Source organism: Aquarana catesbeiana, linkage group LG08 (genome assembly GCF_042186555.1).
Source record: "Aquarana catesbeiana isolate 2022-GZ linkage group LG08, ASM4218655v1, whole genome shotgun sequence".
NCBI classification, from domain to species: domain Eukaryota; kingdom Metazoa; phylum Chordata; class Amphibia; order Anura; family Ranidae; genus Aquarana; species Aquarana catesbeiana.
Window position 1 is genome coordinate 267,389,237 of NC_133331.1, and position 17,045 is coordinate 267,406,281.

Below are 17,045 nucleotides of genomic sequence, written 5' to 3' on the forward strand. Positions count from 1 at the left end.
TAGACTTTGTGGGTAAACACAAAAGGAAAGCTAATGAAATATCTGGACTGACTATATTGACGGTATGACATGATCAGGGTATTAGTGGCTGGTAGGTGGAATCAAGGTTAAGAAATTCTATAAGATTACATTTGTTGTATAGGAAATAAAATGTAAGAGGATAATTTATGTACAATTCTTCCTATTGGAAATATGTACTTCAATGGATGTATACTGATAATATGGAATGGAAGTATACCCTAAGTGTATTGTATTGTATTATTAGATAAAACTGTATAGATACTGTACATGCATATTATTTTAGTAAATGTTGAATTAAACAAAATAGATAGTGTAGGAGCCATTACTTTGTAGGTTGAAATGCTTGCCAGAGGCCGGTTGTATCCTGACACTGAAATGTTTTTCTTTTTATTAAAGTGATTATTATTATTCACAGAATCAGCTTATTTGCATTGATTTAAAACTCACAAACAAAAAGCCGTTTTTGTGTGCAATTCTCATCATTCCACTTTCCAGCTTCACGCATTTCCACACAGTGCTCTTTGCCACCAACATTGTTGGGTTCACCTGGGGCCCAGTTGGAGTAGATGATGGTTTCTCCAGACGGATATCTAAAATCACCCTCTTTCTGCATGTCGTTCATACTCAAGAATGCATGCTTATCAACTTGCTTACGAAGAGAGAAGATAGCTTGGTTTTCTTCGGGGGTCCGGGGAGAGGCCAGTTGACCTCCACTACTAGAACAACTAGCTTTGGCATCAAAATAAGTGGCTTCAACGCCGTTTATAATATAGATTTTGTCACCACTTCTAGCGACTCCTTTTGTAAAGGATAAAACTGTAACAGTGGGAATAAGAGAAAAAAACATTTTCATCATGAGCCTTTATGGAACATATATTATAAAGTAACATTTACCACTTTTTATTAGGTTAAAGAGATCCTCTAAGTGGACAAATGTGGCAACCATTGAGGACCTCCATCTAAAAATGATCAATTAGAGGGCTCAGCTTCCTAAAATCTAGAGATCTAAACTGAAGGCCCAGCAGAAGCTCTTGTGCACTCAAAGCTGAACTCAAGGATGCCTAAAAATCCTCCCTTAAAGTGTGTCTGTGCCCGCACTGCAAGGGAACATTTTTGGGTTTCCTGGAGTTGGGCTCTAAGCTTGCCACACTAATTTTGAGCATTTGTTTTATTGTGTTAACAGACTGCTTCTGACCATGCCATGAGTTGTGGATTGCTTCTGCAGCATAGGATGGACTTCCAATCCTTTTAGCTTTCCTCCCCTCACTGAAGAGCTCAAGGCAACATCTGCCTACCTACCCATTGGCCCCAAGTACGAGACATACATTACCAAGGTGAAAGTCACCGACATATAAGGCATCCAGCTAACCTTTCCCCTGCTTCTCAAGGTTTGATTGCAGATCTCTTATCCGTCTATCCAAACCAGTCACTTGCAATTTAAGATTTTCGATTGCTAAGAAAAGAGTTGACACGATTAAGGTGAATATATCACATGCTAAATTAGTTTTTTCTTTAATATGCTTGTGTTGTGTTTGTTACAATATGATTTTTTTTTATTAATCAGACTTACGATACATGGGACATAACATTACACAATAGTGGTTGGTCATAGAGATATTGTCAGTTTTTGGCTTGAGTAGATTTCTCAAACAAATTCTGTTTTATACAATGGGGTAGATATCATTGTTACAGTTTTCAACAGGCTATTGTCTCTATAGCTACAGTACACAAGAAAGAGATTTAGTTGTTTGAGTTTTTTTTTCAGCTCTCAAACTGAAAGAATGACTGTTAGATTACTGTCAGGTGTTGGCTTGATTAGACAATAGGTACGTAGATACAGTTTTCCACAGTCCATTGTTTCTACAGCTACAGTAAACAGGCACGTTTTCTATTGTTTGGTAACTATGGCAAACAGCCTGACACATAAAAGGGGTGAGTAGGGAGACACACACACCAACATGCTGTAACATCTGATGCCACTCATGATAGAAGAAACATGCCTGATGCTCCAGGAGAATCGTTGCCAATGGAGATCACGAACATACAGTAACAGAAGATAAGTAACCTTTAAGTGTATTTGTACTGATATAGACCATAGGCTGTTCAGTTTGCTAGACATTTTGCTAGGCATAGATATCTGTCAGTCTTGTATTGTATTCCTAATATTGTAATAGTTTTGTATGTACAACATCTTTGTATAGTAAAGCACATTTACACACTGTAAAATCTCAGCTTCCTTGCTTATACCACAGAGTAACCTTGATAGATAGACGCAAGCAAAACATTTGGGGGCTCGTCCAGGATCTGTGCTATAGTTCAACTGAAGCAGACCTGTTTTTCTGTAGTGTGTTGTGTAGCTTGTGCTAGGTAAAATGCTGCGTAAGCTGTTTAGGAAAAGCAAGACTGTAGAGGGTTCTGGCGGCCAGAAGGAAGTGTGCAGCTTACCTATCTGGGCCAGAGACAATGAGTGGGAGCCTCTTGCTAAAGAATTTATGAAGTATGCTTATCCCTTGAAGCTGACTTGTGGTGATAAAGTCTCAGATCATTTTGTAGATTTTAGCCTTAAGGGGTTGGATTTAAGTAAAAAAGAGAAGAGGACAGTGTCCACAGTGGGCTGGTATTTCCTTAATGCTATTTACACTGAATCACAGAGAAGGGAGAAGGCAGAGGCAGAAAATATGGTATTAAAAGACCAGCTAGCAGTTGCTTCAGAGTGTGTGCGTTCAACTGCTAGTCAGGCTGATGATTTGCAAGAGCGGTGTGCAGCCCTCATGACCAAATCAATTAATGCCTTAAGGAAAAGGAAGGGCCATAAACCTGTTAGTAAAGCCAGGGTACGTGCCATTGTCACATCCCAAAATTGGGATTGTGAGGATGTGCTCTCCTCAAATGATAGTGAGGATGAGGAGATAGTTTGATATTTCGCATGATGATCTGCTAGTGCGGAAGAAAAAGTATGCCAGACCTCTCATTACTACGCATAGGAAACGGCAAAATGATAGAGAGGATATGGCAGATGGGGAGGTGCATTATCGCAACCCCAGAGATGTTGAATTTGAAGAAGTACGGGAGTTTACACAAACTGAACTCCATGAGCTGGCAAAACAATACAAACAAAGGTCTGGGGAACCCCTAGTGAGTTGGCTCTTACGCTTATGGGATGAAGGGGCAGTGTTTTTTTGTCAGGTAAGGAAGCAGTGACTATGGGAGTGTTAACCCATGATCCGCAATTGCGTCAGGCAATGCGAAAAGCCCGAGAGTTTTGCGTGAATTTTTCACTGTTAGACCTCATGAGAGATGGAATAGTCCGAGTATGCGCTAGTCCTACTGACCTGGAAAATACCTACTCATGGAGAGCAATAGGAGAGGGTATTTCCAGGTTACGTGAGATGGGTTGTATAACCGGATTAAATACGTTTCCAGAATGGATGGGTCCAGATATGGAACCCTTTACGTCTGCTCTGCGCTCTAAGCTCATGAAGTCTGCGCCATTTAATCTCAGGGCTCCATTATTGTCCTTGTTGGGAGGCCTGGGATTAAACAGCAAGATTCATGAAGCCACAACCCTTTTAAGCCAGTTGGGAGAGCTAGAGGAGACTAAAACAAAACCTGTCAGGGCAGTAGGTAAGGTCAAGGCCAGACAGAAAGAATACAAGCAGAAAAGAACAGAGAAGAAAGGTAATGGGGTAGAGAAGACAGGAGGTGAAGAGAAAACCAGGCTTGTTATTTCTAGGAATGAAATGAGGGTGGACCTATTAAAGGCAGGAGTACCTAAAGATGAGATAGATGGGATTTCTACTGCAGAAATGCTGAAGAGGTGGAAACATTTAGTAGGGAAAACTGTCAGGGTTAGAAACTCTACTCCTAGTGTAGATAACATCAGCCTAGACTTAGAGGAAACAGAACAGACCCCTCCTGTTAGCCCCAAACCAATTCCCAAAACTGAACATGAACCCAAACCCAAATCCCTTTATCCTGGGGAGGAATTAGAGAGAATCAGAAAAGGGGATTGGGAGGTTCCTTATCCTTTATGAAGAGAAGGTGAGTCTCCTGTAATAGCCGTGAGGGCAGGAGACTGACGCCCATATGCACCTGTCACTGTATGGTGGGGGAAGTCATCTTCTCCTACACATGTAATGGCTTTAGTTGATAGCGGAGCTGAAGTTACACTTTTGCAAGGAAATACTTCCCATCACAAAGGAGAATTGATTTATGTAGAAGGTTTGGGAAGGCAAACTACACCAGCAGTTAGGATACGGGTGAAATTGGCTATTGGCAAGGGATCAGGATTTATGACAAATGTTTTGGTATCAGAGTTACCCGAAAATATTCTTGGGATGGATGTACTTCAAGGTCAGTCTATTCAGACTGAAAGAGGTACATTCACATTCGGGTATCCTGATAAAGCGTATCTGGTAAGGGTGGTGAAGGCTGTGGTCAGAGGTCATGCGAAATGGACCCCTGTCTACATTCCTTCACCAGAGAAGCCAGTCTGGCTCAAGCAGTACAGACTTCCTGGAGGCCACAAAGAAATTGGGGAGACTATTCAAGAACTGTTGAGAGTAGGGATCCTTAGACCTGCTGTAAGTCCTTTCTCGTCTCCGATGTTCCCAATAAAAAAACCTGATGGGACATATAGAATGACTGTGGATCACAGAGGTCTAAACAAAGTGGCACCTCCATTGAAGTCAGCTGTACCAGATATGATCTCAATTGTTGAGAAAATTGCTAAAGATGCAGGAGAATATCATGCTGTGATAGACCTGGCTAAGGCTTTCTTTTCGATTTTGATAGACCCTGAGTGTCAAGACCAGTTTGCTATAGTGTGGGACGGCCGCCAGTACACTTTCACCGTGCATGTTCATTCTCCAACGATTTGTCATGGACTGATTGCCCGAGATTTAGATTTAAGAGATTTAAGTACCCTGAGTTTGAAAGTCGCTGTATTCCACTACATTGATGACATCATGATCTCTGGAACAAAAGAAGATGTAACTGAAGCACTGCACCTGCTGATACATCACATGGAGAACAGAGGGTGGGCTATCGACAAAGACAAAGCCCAAGGACCTGCCACGGAAGTGAAATTCCTGGGAATGATGTGGACTGGGCCGCAGAGGAAAATTCCAGAGACAGTTGTGCAAACTATCCAGGCTCTGTCGCCCCCTACTACCAAAGAGGAGTCACAGAAGTTCATTGGAGTTGTGGGGTTCTGGAGATCGTTCATCCCACATCTTGGACTGATTCTGAGGCCTATATATAATGTCACCAGAAAAAAGACTGAGTTCTCATGGGGTTCAGAGCAGCGGACTGCATTCCTGGCTGCTAAAGAAGCTATTTTGCAGCATCAGGGATTGAGACCCGTGAGACAAGGAGTACCATTTCAGCTAGATGTAGTGGAGCAGAATGGTACCATATCTTGGAGTCTATGGCAGCCAAATGAAAAGAAAGGACTGAGAGCAATACCCATTGGATTTTGGTCCAAACAACTGACAGGGGCACAGAAGAGATACACGCCCCTAGAGAAGTACCTGTTTGGGGCCTACACAGCACTTCAACATGTAGAGACCATTACAGGAAAGGACACAGTCACCATCCATACTGCATTGCCAATAGCAGGATGGGTGAGAGATAATGGACTGACCACTAGAGCAGCTGTAGCCCAGAACCAGACACTGATGAAATTGAAGTGGTACCTTCAAGAAAGAGGGGGTATTGCTGCTGGGGATGTTAGAGACATTTCAAAACAGTTGGCAGGGCTTGTTACTTTTACCAGCACCCGGCCAGAAGAAGAAATTCCTGTGCTGCAGTCATTAGTCCTGCAGGAGACTGGAATTGGAGGGTCCAGTCAGTATGCAGAGTTGAAAGCTGTGGTGATGACTCTTCAGGAGGATCCTTCTTCCCATGTCACTATCTACACTGACAGCTGGGCGGTTTTTAAAGGAATGACAACTTGGATGCCCATGTTGAAGTCCAATGAATGGATGATTCATGGAAAGGTGGTATGGGGAGGCAAGGAAGTCTGGGACTACATCTGGAAGGAAGCTCACTCCCGCACCATAAAGTGGGGCATGTTGATGCACATGTGCCCCTAGTCCCAGACTTTGAGAACTATAACAGAGTTGCAGATGAAATTGCCAAAGTGAAGGCAGTTGTGCCAATTGATCCTGTCTTGATGAACTTGGCCAACTGGGCCCACAAGCAATCTGGACATTTGGGTCAGGAAGCAACATATGAATGGGCACAGCAGAGAGGATTGCCTATATCCATGGACATGATAAAGACTGTAATAAGGAACTGTACAGTATGTGGAGAAGTGCGACAATGGCCATTGCAAAAGTGCTCCACCGGGTCGATTAAGAGGGGTGAGAGGCCTGCATAGATCAGGCAGATTGACTTCATCGGTCCCCTGCCCCGGGGAAACAATGGACTGAGATATTGTTGCACTGCAGTGGACCCCTATTCAGGACTTATGCTTGTTCATCCTTGCAAACGTGCAGATCAAGCTGCAACGCTTCAACTGCTCCAGAAACTTGTCGTTGCTTATGGTTGTCCCAAACAAGTCCAAAGTGATAATAGCTCACACTTCACTGGATCAACAGTACAGCAGTGGGCCAAAGATTCTGGAGTGTACTGGTTGTGCCACATCCCATACCATCCACAGGCAGCTGGTTTGATTGAAAGATACAATGGGCTATTGAAGGACCAGATACGCAAACTTACACCCACACATACACTAAGGGGGTGGGATCGGGTCCTCACACAGGCAGTCATGTTGTTAAATTCTAGGCCAATAGCCAAAAACACACCATATGAGAGGATGGTAGGGGCTGGGGCACAGATTCCACAGCTGGAGTGCAGAGTTCAGTATTTATGTAAGGTTCCTGAAAGAACAGGGCTTAACAGATACCATGTTACTGCTTCCCATGACATAGAAACCAAGAGTGATGTATCTGAACCTGAAGCCTATCTAGGAATGAGAGGGAATCTGGCAGGAAGGTTTGAAGTTACATTTGTATTGACAGATGAGCCTCAAGACAGTGGCTGGGATTCTGACTGGTTAGTGGATACTTCTCAGCAAGAGTGGAAAGTGAGGCTACATAACAGCAAACCTTCCAAAATAAACAGCATTGATCTTCTGGGAAATATCAGTATATTTCCTCTTCTCCCTATTGATGTTCTTTGGGAGGGTCAGAAGTGGGTACAGGCAGGGGGCAAAGTGTTAGTCAGATATCCAGGCAAGAAGCCACTTAGAGTAGAGATTTTAGGAAAGGTGCCAATTGGCTAGAGGGCAGGGGGCGTGACCGGATGGGCGGGTGCGTGCTGTGAAGCGGCATGGAGTTAGCGTGTGTAAGGACGCTGTGTGCTCCATCCCACTCCCGTCCTCATGTCTCTCTTCCCCGGCTGTACGAACGGCGCACTGGTAACCCGGATGTCCCTGGCTCTCTAGACGGTGCCCGTACCGGCGGGCTCGGCGCTGTGCCGCCTCTCCTCTCTTCCTGCTAGAGGCTCTTCAAGGTCCCTCAACCCTCTAATGGACAGTGAGCGCTGAGGGCTGAGCGCTGAGGAATCCCCCCGGGTGTGATGTCATCCCCTGCACGCTGCTGTGAAACAAGCAGCTTTCACTTTCACTTTTCCATTGCTATGCAAGTCGGGGAACAGAAGTCGGCCAGAGCTGGTATAGTATGGTGTCATTAAATTGGTAACCAGATGCTGTTTTAAAACCGCTAGACAACTATTGGCTTAGAAGCAAATCCTGGTAATTTGACAGTAACAGAGTTATGTATGTGGGTCAGTGTATTGTTTTACCTGCTGCTTAGGTAATACTGAGTTTGGGATCAGAGTGTGCTAATACAGGAAGCAATACTCTTTACTGTGTTTTTTTTTTTCTCTGTTTCTGTGTTGACTCTGTGCTGCTGAGCTGATTGAGGGAATAGGGGCAGTGGGGGGGCCTCCTGGGGTGCTATCAAGAACACATTAGTGTCCCCACTTTTTGGTGGAGACACTATAAATTAGCTAAAAACCCTGGGACCCGCAGCAACTGCAAGGAGAGAAGTTTAGGTGGGGATCGGGTTAGATGGTGCATGTACCCTACTAACCGTACTCGGTTGGCGACTGCCCTAGTGGCATTTAACCAACTGTGCAAACTACGGGGTGGTGGGGGGCTGCACTAATCTCGGTCTTAGTTGTGGAGTTTATGGGTGTTGGGAGTCCCCCCGCACTGACCACCTAAGGCATTGTGGCCTCCCTCTGTTTGCGCTCCCCCTTTCCCTACCAGGGTGTATAGGAGTGGAGAGTCCTACCTTGCTTCATACATTTCATTGTTTAAATATTATGGCGCACGACCTGATGCTCTGTATTGCAGGTAGTTAAGTGCAGACAGGTGCAGCGGCCTCCCCTCTCTCCTCCTCCCTTCCTAGGTCCTTCCTGACTGGTGGAAGTTGTTGGTAACGGTCAATTACTAATTTGTTGCTGTTAGAGTATATTTGTACTTATAAGAGTAAATGATGCAGAATTTACGTTCCTCTAAAGAGAAAAACTCGCAGCATGCGGCAGCAGCATCAGCAGCAGCAAAACTGGAGCAATACGCCCATGCCTCTGCTCTGACCCCTCCAAAAAAGGGGTCGCAGCAGAAGGGTCAACAGGGGGGGGCATCGGATAGGAAAAGCCAGGGTCAGCCTCAATCACAGCCCTTAGGGGCTGTGTCGACTACCCAGCCTTCCAAAACGTTATGTAACAAAGGCCCAGGGCTAAGTGATCAAAATACAAACGTAAATATGGAGCTAATAAATGACCCGAACCTACCCTTGAACAGAGAACCAACCATAACGGATGTATTCATGGCTATAGGGGTGTGTAACGGCTCGCTTAAAGATCTTTGTGAACAGATGAAAGGTGTTAAAGCAGATCTGTTATTTGTCAGACAAGATTTACAGAAAACGGCAGAGAGAACAACGGCCCTGGAGGAAAGAGTCAGTGGGCTAGAGGATAATATGTCCCCAATAATCAAAGAAATAAAATGGCTGAAGGAACAGTTATCTAAACAAGCCTCTAAAATAGATGAGATAGAGAATAGGAGTAGGAGAGATAATGTGAGGCTGATAGGCATGCCCGAAAGGAGTGAGGGCGTCAATCCAATAGCATTTCTAGAAAAATGGTTGGGGGAGCTAATCGGGAAGGAATCATTTTCGGCTTCATTCTCCATCATAAGAGCTCATAGGATCCCGTTCAGGGCACCGTCGGAGGGGGGCCACCCGAGACCCCTCCTCCTGAGATTCCTTAACTATCAGGATAAAGTGACTTTGCTACGGAAGATCAGGGAATTAGGGGAGGTTTTTTTCAAAGGTACAAAAATATCGTTTTATTCCGACTTCTCCCCGGATTTGCAGAGGCGCAGAGCAGGGTTTACCCAGGCAAAACGCAATCTACAAAAATTTAAGTTGCCCTACGCTCTTTTATACCCGGCAAGGTTGCGGCCCTGGGGGAGACTCTGTTTTTCAACACCCCTGCTGAAGTTGAGAAGTGGCTTGAAGATAATAGGGAAAAAATTATGAACTCTACGTAGAGAATTGGGGAAGATATAATAGCTCGGTGTATCAATAGTTAGGCATGATAGGGTACCGGGAGGTATAGGGGCTGTATTTTTGCATTTTTAGTCTTTTTTTGCCCTTGTGGGGGGTGTTCCTTAAGTTTCTACCCCCTTCCCCCTTCGGTAAATGGGCTTTGCTGTAAGGGGATGGGAGGGGTTGGGTGCACATAGCTATTCTGCGTGCAGGGTGGTGCGGTGAGTGGAAGATTTGGTGTAAAAGGGTGGTGTTAGTATAAGAGGTAACGGTCATGGTAAACCCCCAGGGGGTATACCTAGTTAGGTGGGCATGGGGAGGGGGGGGAGGGGGTTGGGGTGGGAGGGCAGGGGAGGGTGGGTGGGGAGGGAAGGGAAGGGGGGGGAAATTAAATCATTTTTTACGAACACTTACATCACTAGAAACCACATTGGAGGTATTCATGCCTCCACTTATAGATTACCTTCATATATGCAGGCACTTTTTGTACTAAATTTTAATAAAGCAGGGTAGACGTGACTAAATTAAGCGTGTATTTTAGAACTCACAATATGCACATACTTGGAATCAAGATAGCACTTGCTGGGAGAAATTTTCTTTTTGTCTTTATCTTTTTCCTCTTCTTCTGTTTTTTCTTTTTTTTACTCATTTTTTTTTTTTTCTTGAGTAAAGAGGCGTATAAATTTCACTTTATGAAAATAACGGGATATGTACGGTAATACTCGTTGTGATAAGGCAGGCCCTTTAGAACCTAGATGGAAGCTAAGCCCCTGAAAATAGGATCTTGGAATGTTAGGGGCCTGGGTTCTCCTCTTAAAAGGATGGCAGTATTCTCTGTGCTGGAGAGTTGTGGGGTTGATCTGATCTGCCTGCAGGAAACCCACTTAACTAAGGATACCAGCCAGCAGCTACAGTTGAAAAAATTCCAATATCAATTTCATGCATTCCACTCCTCTTTTAGTAGGGGGGTGAGCATCATTGTGAAAGCTGGGGTAAAATTCTCCTGCAGACAGACCAGTATAGATGACCTGGGTAGATATATTTTTTTATCTTGCTCTATTGATGGTGTCATGTTTGTGGTGGCAAACATATACATCCCTCCCCCATTTAATCTGGATATACTGCTTAAACTGCATAAATTTCTGTTGGATAAAAAGGAATGCCCGATTGTAGTTGTCGGGGACTTTAATGAGGTCCTAGATAGAAAATTGGATAGATTCCCGATACGACAATTCTCAGAGGAACCAGGGAAGAGCCGTTTACGTTTATTCATGGAGGAAGTGGGGCTAGTAGATTTATGGAGGGTGCGAAACCCAGGCGCGCTGCAATACACCTGCCACTCCATCTCACATTCCACGCTCTCAAGGATAGACCTAGTCCTGGGAAATGCCAGGGCACTCCAATTGCTGGAAAAAATAGCATACTGGCCAAGAGGTATCTCAGATCACTCCCTTATGGTGGCTACACTAAGGGTAGGAGAGTCTAAGCCTAGGAAGAGTTGGAGCGTGAGTCCACACTGGCTCGAAGTAATTTAAAAATCGGATGGGATTCTCCCCACCTTAAAGGAGTTTGTGGAGCTCAATCAGGGTTCGGCGGCTCCCCCTGTGCTATGGGACACCCTCAAGGCGTTTCTTAGAGGGGTTTTAATACAGCAGATGGCTAAATTTAATAAAGAGGCTAGGAGTGAAGAAGAGGATACTCTGAAGGACGCTCTCGAGGTCGAGAATAATTTTATCAGAAATCCGAACCCGGAACTGGAAAGAACCTGGCAAGAGAAACAACAAAAGTATAAACTAGTGGTCATACAAAAAGCAGAGACTAGGCGCCTTCTTCAGAGGCAGGAATTTATGGTGGAGGGTGAAAGAGTAGGAAGAACATGCTTGTAAAATCAAACACAGCTCCATCTACGGTCCTCGCTATTAGATCACAGAGTGGAGATATAACATCAAGTACCCCAGAAATTGTACAAGCCTTCAGGGAGTATTATAAAAAACTTTACTCCTCGCAGAAAAAGGGTAAGGAGGCTATGATGGAGGACTTTTTGGAGGGGCTACCGATCCCTTCTATATCACAGGAAGAAAGCGCCATATTAGACTCCCCAATAACGGTAGCAGAACTCCAACAAGCAGTAGCGGGCATGGCAAGCCTTAAGTCACCCGGACCCGATGGCCTTCCAAGCGAGACATATAAGCAGTATGGTGAAGTGCTGATCCCTGAATTATTAAAAGCTTTGGAGGGGTCACTTGAGGGGGGCCAGTTGCCTGCTTCAATGTTAGAAGCAACAATCACTGTATTACAGAAGGAAGGGAAAGATCCATTGGATGTGGCCGCCTATAGACCAATCTCTTTACTTTGCACTGATGTAAAAATTCTTGCCAAGGTACTGGCAGTAAGATTGAACGGAGTTATTCATAAATTGATTCACGAGGACCAGGCGGGCTTTATTGCCAATAGATCTACGAGCCTGAATATTAGAAGAGCGTTTTTGAATTTACAGTCACCATCGGAGAATGTAGGCTCGAGAGCGTTAATGACCCTCGATGTATCTAAGGCTTTTGATAGCGTGGAGTGGGGTTATATATGGCGCGTGTTGGAGAAATTCGGATTTGGTATGTCTTTTATAAGGTGGATTAGAATGTTATACACTTGCCCTAAGGCAAGATTAAAAATTAACAATGATTTTTCAGACTGGTTTGAGTTGGAAAGGGGGACTAGGCAGGGGTGTCCTCTTTCTCCCCTGCTGTTCGCATTGGCGATGTAACCCCTGGCCATCTCCATAAGGGAAAACAAAACGATAACTGGTTTTCTGCGAAAATCGGGCGAAGAAAAAATCGCGCTATATGCGGATGATATTTTGCTATTCCTGGGGGACTCGAGATATTCACTACTGGGTGCCATGAGGATAGTGAAGGACTTCGGTAGCTTCTCAGGTTTAGAGATAAACTGGGAGAAGTCCGAGTTCATGCCGATAGATCCCATCAGTGAGCTAACAGCACGCGATATACCCCAGATGGTAATGGTGGATGCCCTGAAATATTTGGGAATAGTCCTGACGAAAGACCCAACCCTGTATATTAGCACAAACCTCGTCCCTCTTCTAACAAAACTGAAACAAAAAATAGGAATCTGGAAGCGCCTGCCTTTGTCCGCCGCAGGAAGATGTAGCTTAATAAAAATGGTGTGGATGCCACAACTGCTATACATCCTGCACAATTCGCCTATCTGGATAGGTAAGAAGTGGTTCAAAAGAATTGATAGCCTCTTTAGAGAGCTGATTTGGAAGGGGAAGCAAGCTAGGATTCGACTTTGAGTGCTCCAGCTTCCCATACGGGAGGGGGGTTTTGCCCTCCCACATCCCGAGCGCTACTTCTTAGCAACTCAGCTACAGCAGTTGCTAGGATGTGGGATACCGAAAGGCGGCACTCCCAATGGCAAATTGCTATTGCTAAGTACTCCACATAACACCCTAGTTGAAACTCTAGAGGCGGATATGTTCCTTGACAATTACCCAACTATCAAGCTGCTAAGCAAACTTTGGAAAACTGTCAAGAAAATGATGGGTTATGAAGATCTAACAGTTTATTCTCCTATTTGGAATAACCGTAATTTACAGGAAGTTCTTAAAATAGGTACCTTTGGGGAATGGGTGAATCTTGGCATCAGAAGGCTAAGCCAGCTTTTTAACGACACCAAGCTAAAGAGCTTCCCTGAATTAGTAGGGGAATTCAAGCTACCGCGGAGTTCCTTCTTCCTATATCTCCAGCTAGTACACACTCTTAAAACACAATTTAAAGCTCAGACTCTGCGCTGGGAAGAAATGCCTCTATTTCAGAGCATAATGCAGGTGAATCCTACTAGGGGCTTAATCTCAAGAATTTATGATCAATTAAGTAAACCAGACAATAGTGGGGGAACACTCTATGGACTAAAAGCCAAATGGGAAGAGGATATAGGAGGAATTACCCAGGCTCAATGGGCGAAAACCTTGGAATTGTGTGTACAGGTCTCGGTGTCCCCTTCACAGCGGCTATCTCATCTACTCTTGTTGAATAGAGCCTACTATACACCTAAGAGGCTTTTTAAATTTGGGAGAAGGCCTAATGACAACTGCCCCAGATGTCAGAGTTCGGGAGACCTCATCCACATGCTGTGGAGGTGTCCCAAATTATTTAGATACTGGGAAGAAGTGACCGGTAACCTGGGAAGTATCTTTGGTACTATAGTAGTAAAAGAGGCCATAACCTGTATACTGGGGTATAGAAGAGTTTTGGGGGAGAGACTGAGCACCACACTGGCCATCACGCGAGCCTTGTTTCAGGCTAGGAAGATGATAACACTAAGATGGCAATCAAAAGACCCCCCCTCGGTGAAAGATTGGATCTCCACTATTAACGATACTCTGAGTAGGGAAAGAGTGGTGTACATAAAGAGAGGCAACCTTCAGGAATTTGAAAGCATGTGGAAGCCATGGCTAGAGAAAGTAGGAGGCCCCTAATAGGCAAGGCATAGGATTTGTCCAAGAGAGGGGATTTACACAGTTATATAGGTATTTGAGACCTTTGAGGACAAGGTTGCCCTATAGCGAAGTGAATTTGGCGCATATATTCTCTTTTTTTTTTTTTTTTCTCTTTTCTTAGTGTCTTATTTCTTGTTTTCTTGTTTTTTCTTATTTTGATTAAATAAATAATCTAGATGGTTGTAAGTTTGTAAACTTTGAGGGGGGGTGGGGGGAGGGTTGATTGGGGAATAAGTAAACTCTTTGTGAATTATTGGGTAGTTCAGCAAAGGATGGGCATGGGGAGCCCATAAATCTTCTACTATACATTCTCTTGCTGCTTTTCCTTTATCTTTTTTATATCTTTACTTCTTTATACGAGGCCTTCTAACCTCGAACCTGGCCCAGAAAATGATAGAGCCACACATGCCACTGGGCTTTAGCGTTATTACAGATGGAGCCTAGTTGTTGGGAATAAGGGGGGACTCGCTGCTAAAGTGATACATTAAGGCATTCAGAGGGTCGATTCAAAAGGAATAGAAGTAATGAATGTTTCACTATGATGTAAACCGGAGAAGGCGACAGTCAATGAACATCGAGCTGATTCTGCCCTCTGCTTACTGGTTTCTGAGGTGAAAAAAAAAAAAGAGTAGAGATTTTAGCTGAAGGGCCTGGATCTACTTTTTATGTATTATTAGAAGGAACAGATAATCCGCTTTGTTTTCCACTACACAGGCTGTCTCCGATTTGATCCATAGGAAGACCAGAGAAAAGTGGTTACATGATGTAAAGAATGACGGAAAATCGCAAGAGCTGTGGAGAGCAAGGCCTTTGATGTATTAAAAGCCTGGACTTGTTTCTAAAGAACTTTAGAATGGAGTTTCTAATGAACTTTTTTAGTTAAAGACTAAAACACCTCCTCAGTGACAGAAATGGGAGGTGTTGCATTCAAGGAAAATTAATGCACAAAAGGAAAGGGAACAGGGTAGAGTTACCCCAGGGACTTTAAAGGTGCTTAAATGTTGAAGTAAGTGAGGTAAAGAAGTATGTAAGCAGAGTCTAACCGTACAAAAGTTTATTTTGTTCTATTTAATACATATTAACAAAAGGTTAAAAACAGGTCTCTCAATGTCCATATCACATTTTAACAAAGACAATATGAAAAAAACACTTATTAAATACCACTCGACATGTTTCGCTCAGCTTATGAGCTTCACCAGGAGTTCTGGTAAATATGTGGTATACAAGCCAATTAATGAATGTAGATAAAAATAATTATTGTTGATTAATGAACGCGATGAATAGCATTCACAGAATAGGATAAATCTCTTCTGCCTGGACCTCCCATAATATTGGTCACAGAGGGGCTAAGCGTACATATAACCTTGCTTCAGTTGAATCAATAGTAGCTTGTTAAAGGCTATTAAAGCCTTATTACAAAGATGAAAAAATATATATAAAGCAGCCACTGGGAGTCTCACAGAGGAGAGACTAAGCACTGACCAATTATTGGCAATTCATAGAAGTTGTAAAGGATATGTGTGCTGGAATCAGCACGTGAACGGGCATGCAGCGAAGGGGAGAGAGAGACACAGCCTCCCCTTTCCACAGAAGGGCCATCGACGTGGAAAGGGGAGGCTGTGTCTCTCTCTCTCCCCTTCAACCCTCCTCAGATGTTTTTTCAGGAGCAGTAATTTTAAGAATGTTTAAAGTGATACAATAAAAATGAAATATTCTTTTAAATATCATGCCTGGGGGTCCCCTTAGTTTGCCTGTAAAGTAGCGCATTTTCCCCATGTTTAAAACAGTACCGCAGCAAGATGACATTTCTAAAGGAAAAATCTCATTTAAAATTGCTCACGGCTGTAATGTATTGCCAGATCCCAGCAATATACATAAAAATTCATTAAAAAAAACAGTGTGGGCCCCCCCCCCAGTCCATACCAGGCACTTCGGGTCACAATAAAGAGAAGTAACTTACACTGAACTGTGTATCTGTCTCAGTGAATTGCTTCGGTGTGCACGCTCTGCATTGAAACCAATTTGGCCGGGGGGGCAGATATAAAAATATCCGACGGTTTGGTTTTGATCCAAAACAACGGTAACCCCTCACAGTTACTCTTGTTGGGCGCAGGAATGGGCCCTGCTGTTAAATATTATTTAAAAAATTGTAATTACATGCCCCTGTTAAACAGGGACAGAAACATTGGGCCCTAGGTGTTGGTGGTGCCAGAACACAGTAACCCCTCACAGTTACTCTTATTGGGCGTAGGAATCGTCCCTGCTGTTAAATATTATTTCAAAAATTGTAATAACATGCCCCTGTTAAACAGGGGCAGAAAAATCGGGCCTTGGGTGGTGGTGGTGCCCTAAACCAAAAACGTTGTTGTAAGCTAGCATCATCATGATTGAGGAGGAATAGGATAGGTAGCATAGGCAGTCTTCAAGGGATCCCAGATGCATAGCAAATTCAATCAGTTACATCAGCATCAGGTGCATGATAGCTGCTGATCGAAGTCTAAATAATTTTTATAAACGTGAGCCTATCAACAGAGTCTGTGGACAGGCGCACGCTTTGATCTGTTACAAACCCTCTAGCAGCACTGAATGTGCATTCAGAAAGCATGCTGGATGCAGGACAGGCCAGTAGCTCAATTGCATATTGAGCAAGTTCTGGCAAGTGGTCCAACCTCAAGACCCAGTAACTCAGTGGATGCTCTGTTGGAAAGGTCTCCAAGTCTGCTCTTGCCCCTAGATATTCCTGCACCATGTAATGCAGACGCTGGCGATGGTTGCTAGAACCTATCAGACCGTGGCGCTGAGGACCGAAAATTTGTTTAAAGGCATCGGTCAACCACATTCTCCACCGCTCTTCCTCTGACCGAACAAAGCCTCAGAAACACGTTCTCCAGCACAAGGAAATGGTAACCTCCCAGGGTCTGGAAATGCATTACACACACTTTTCT

At 44.0% G+C, this 17,045-nt stretch overlaps 1 protein-coding gene across 3 annotated transcripts in view; it reads right to left on the bottom strand.

Moving 5' to 3' along the window:
* Nucleotides 1–246: 246 nt before the first annotated feature.
* LOC141106424 (uncharacterized) overlaps nt 247–17,045 on the bottom strand; it is a 31,771-nt gene continuing 14,972 nt past the window's right edge. For all 3 annotated transcript variants that reach the window (XM_073597197.1, XM_073597199.1, XM_073597198.1), the window contains 2 exons: nt 1,391–1,474; nt 247–837 (listed from right to left, as the gene is read on the bottom strand). In XM_073597197.1, coding sequence (XP_073453298.1) covers nt 458–837; nt 1,391–1,474 — 464 coding nt within the window. In that variant the 3' untranslated portion in view covers nt 247–457. The remainder of the gene's footprint in view (nt 838–1,390; nt 1,475–17,045) is intronic.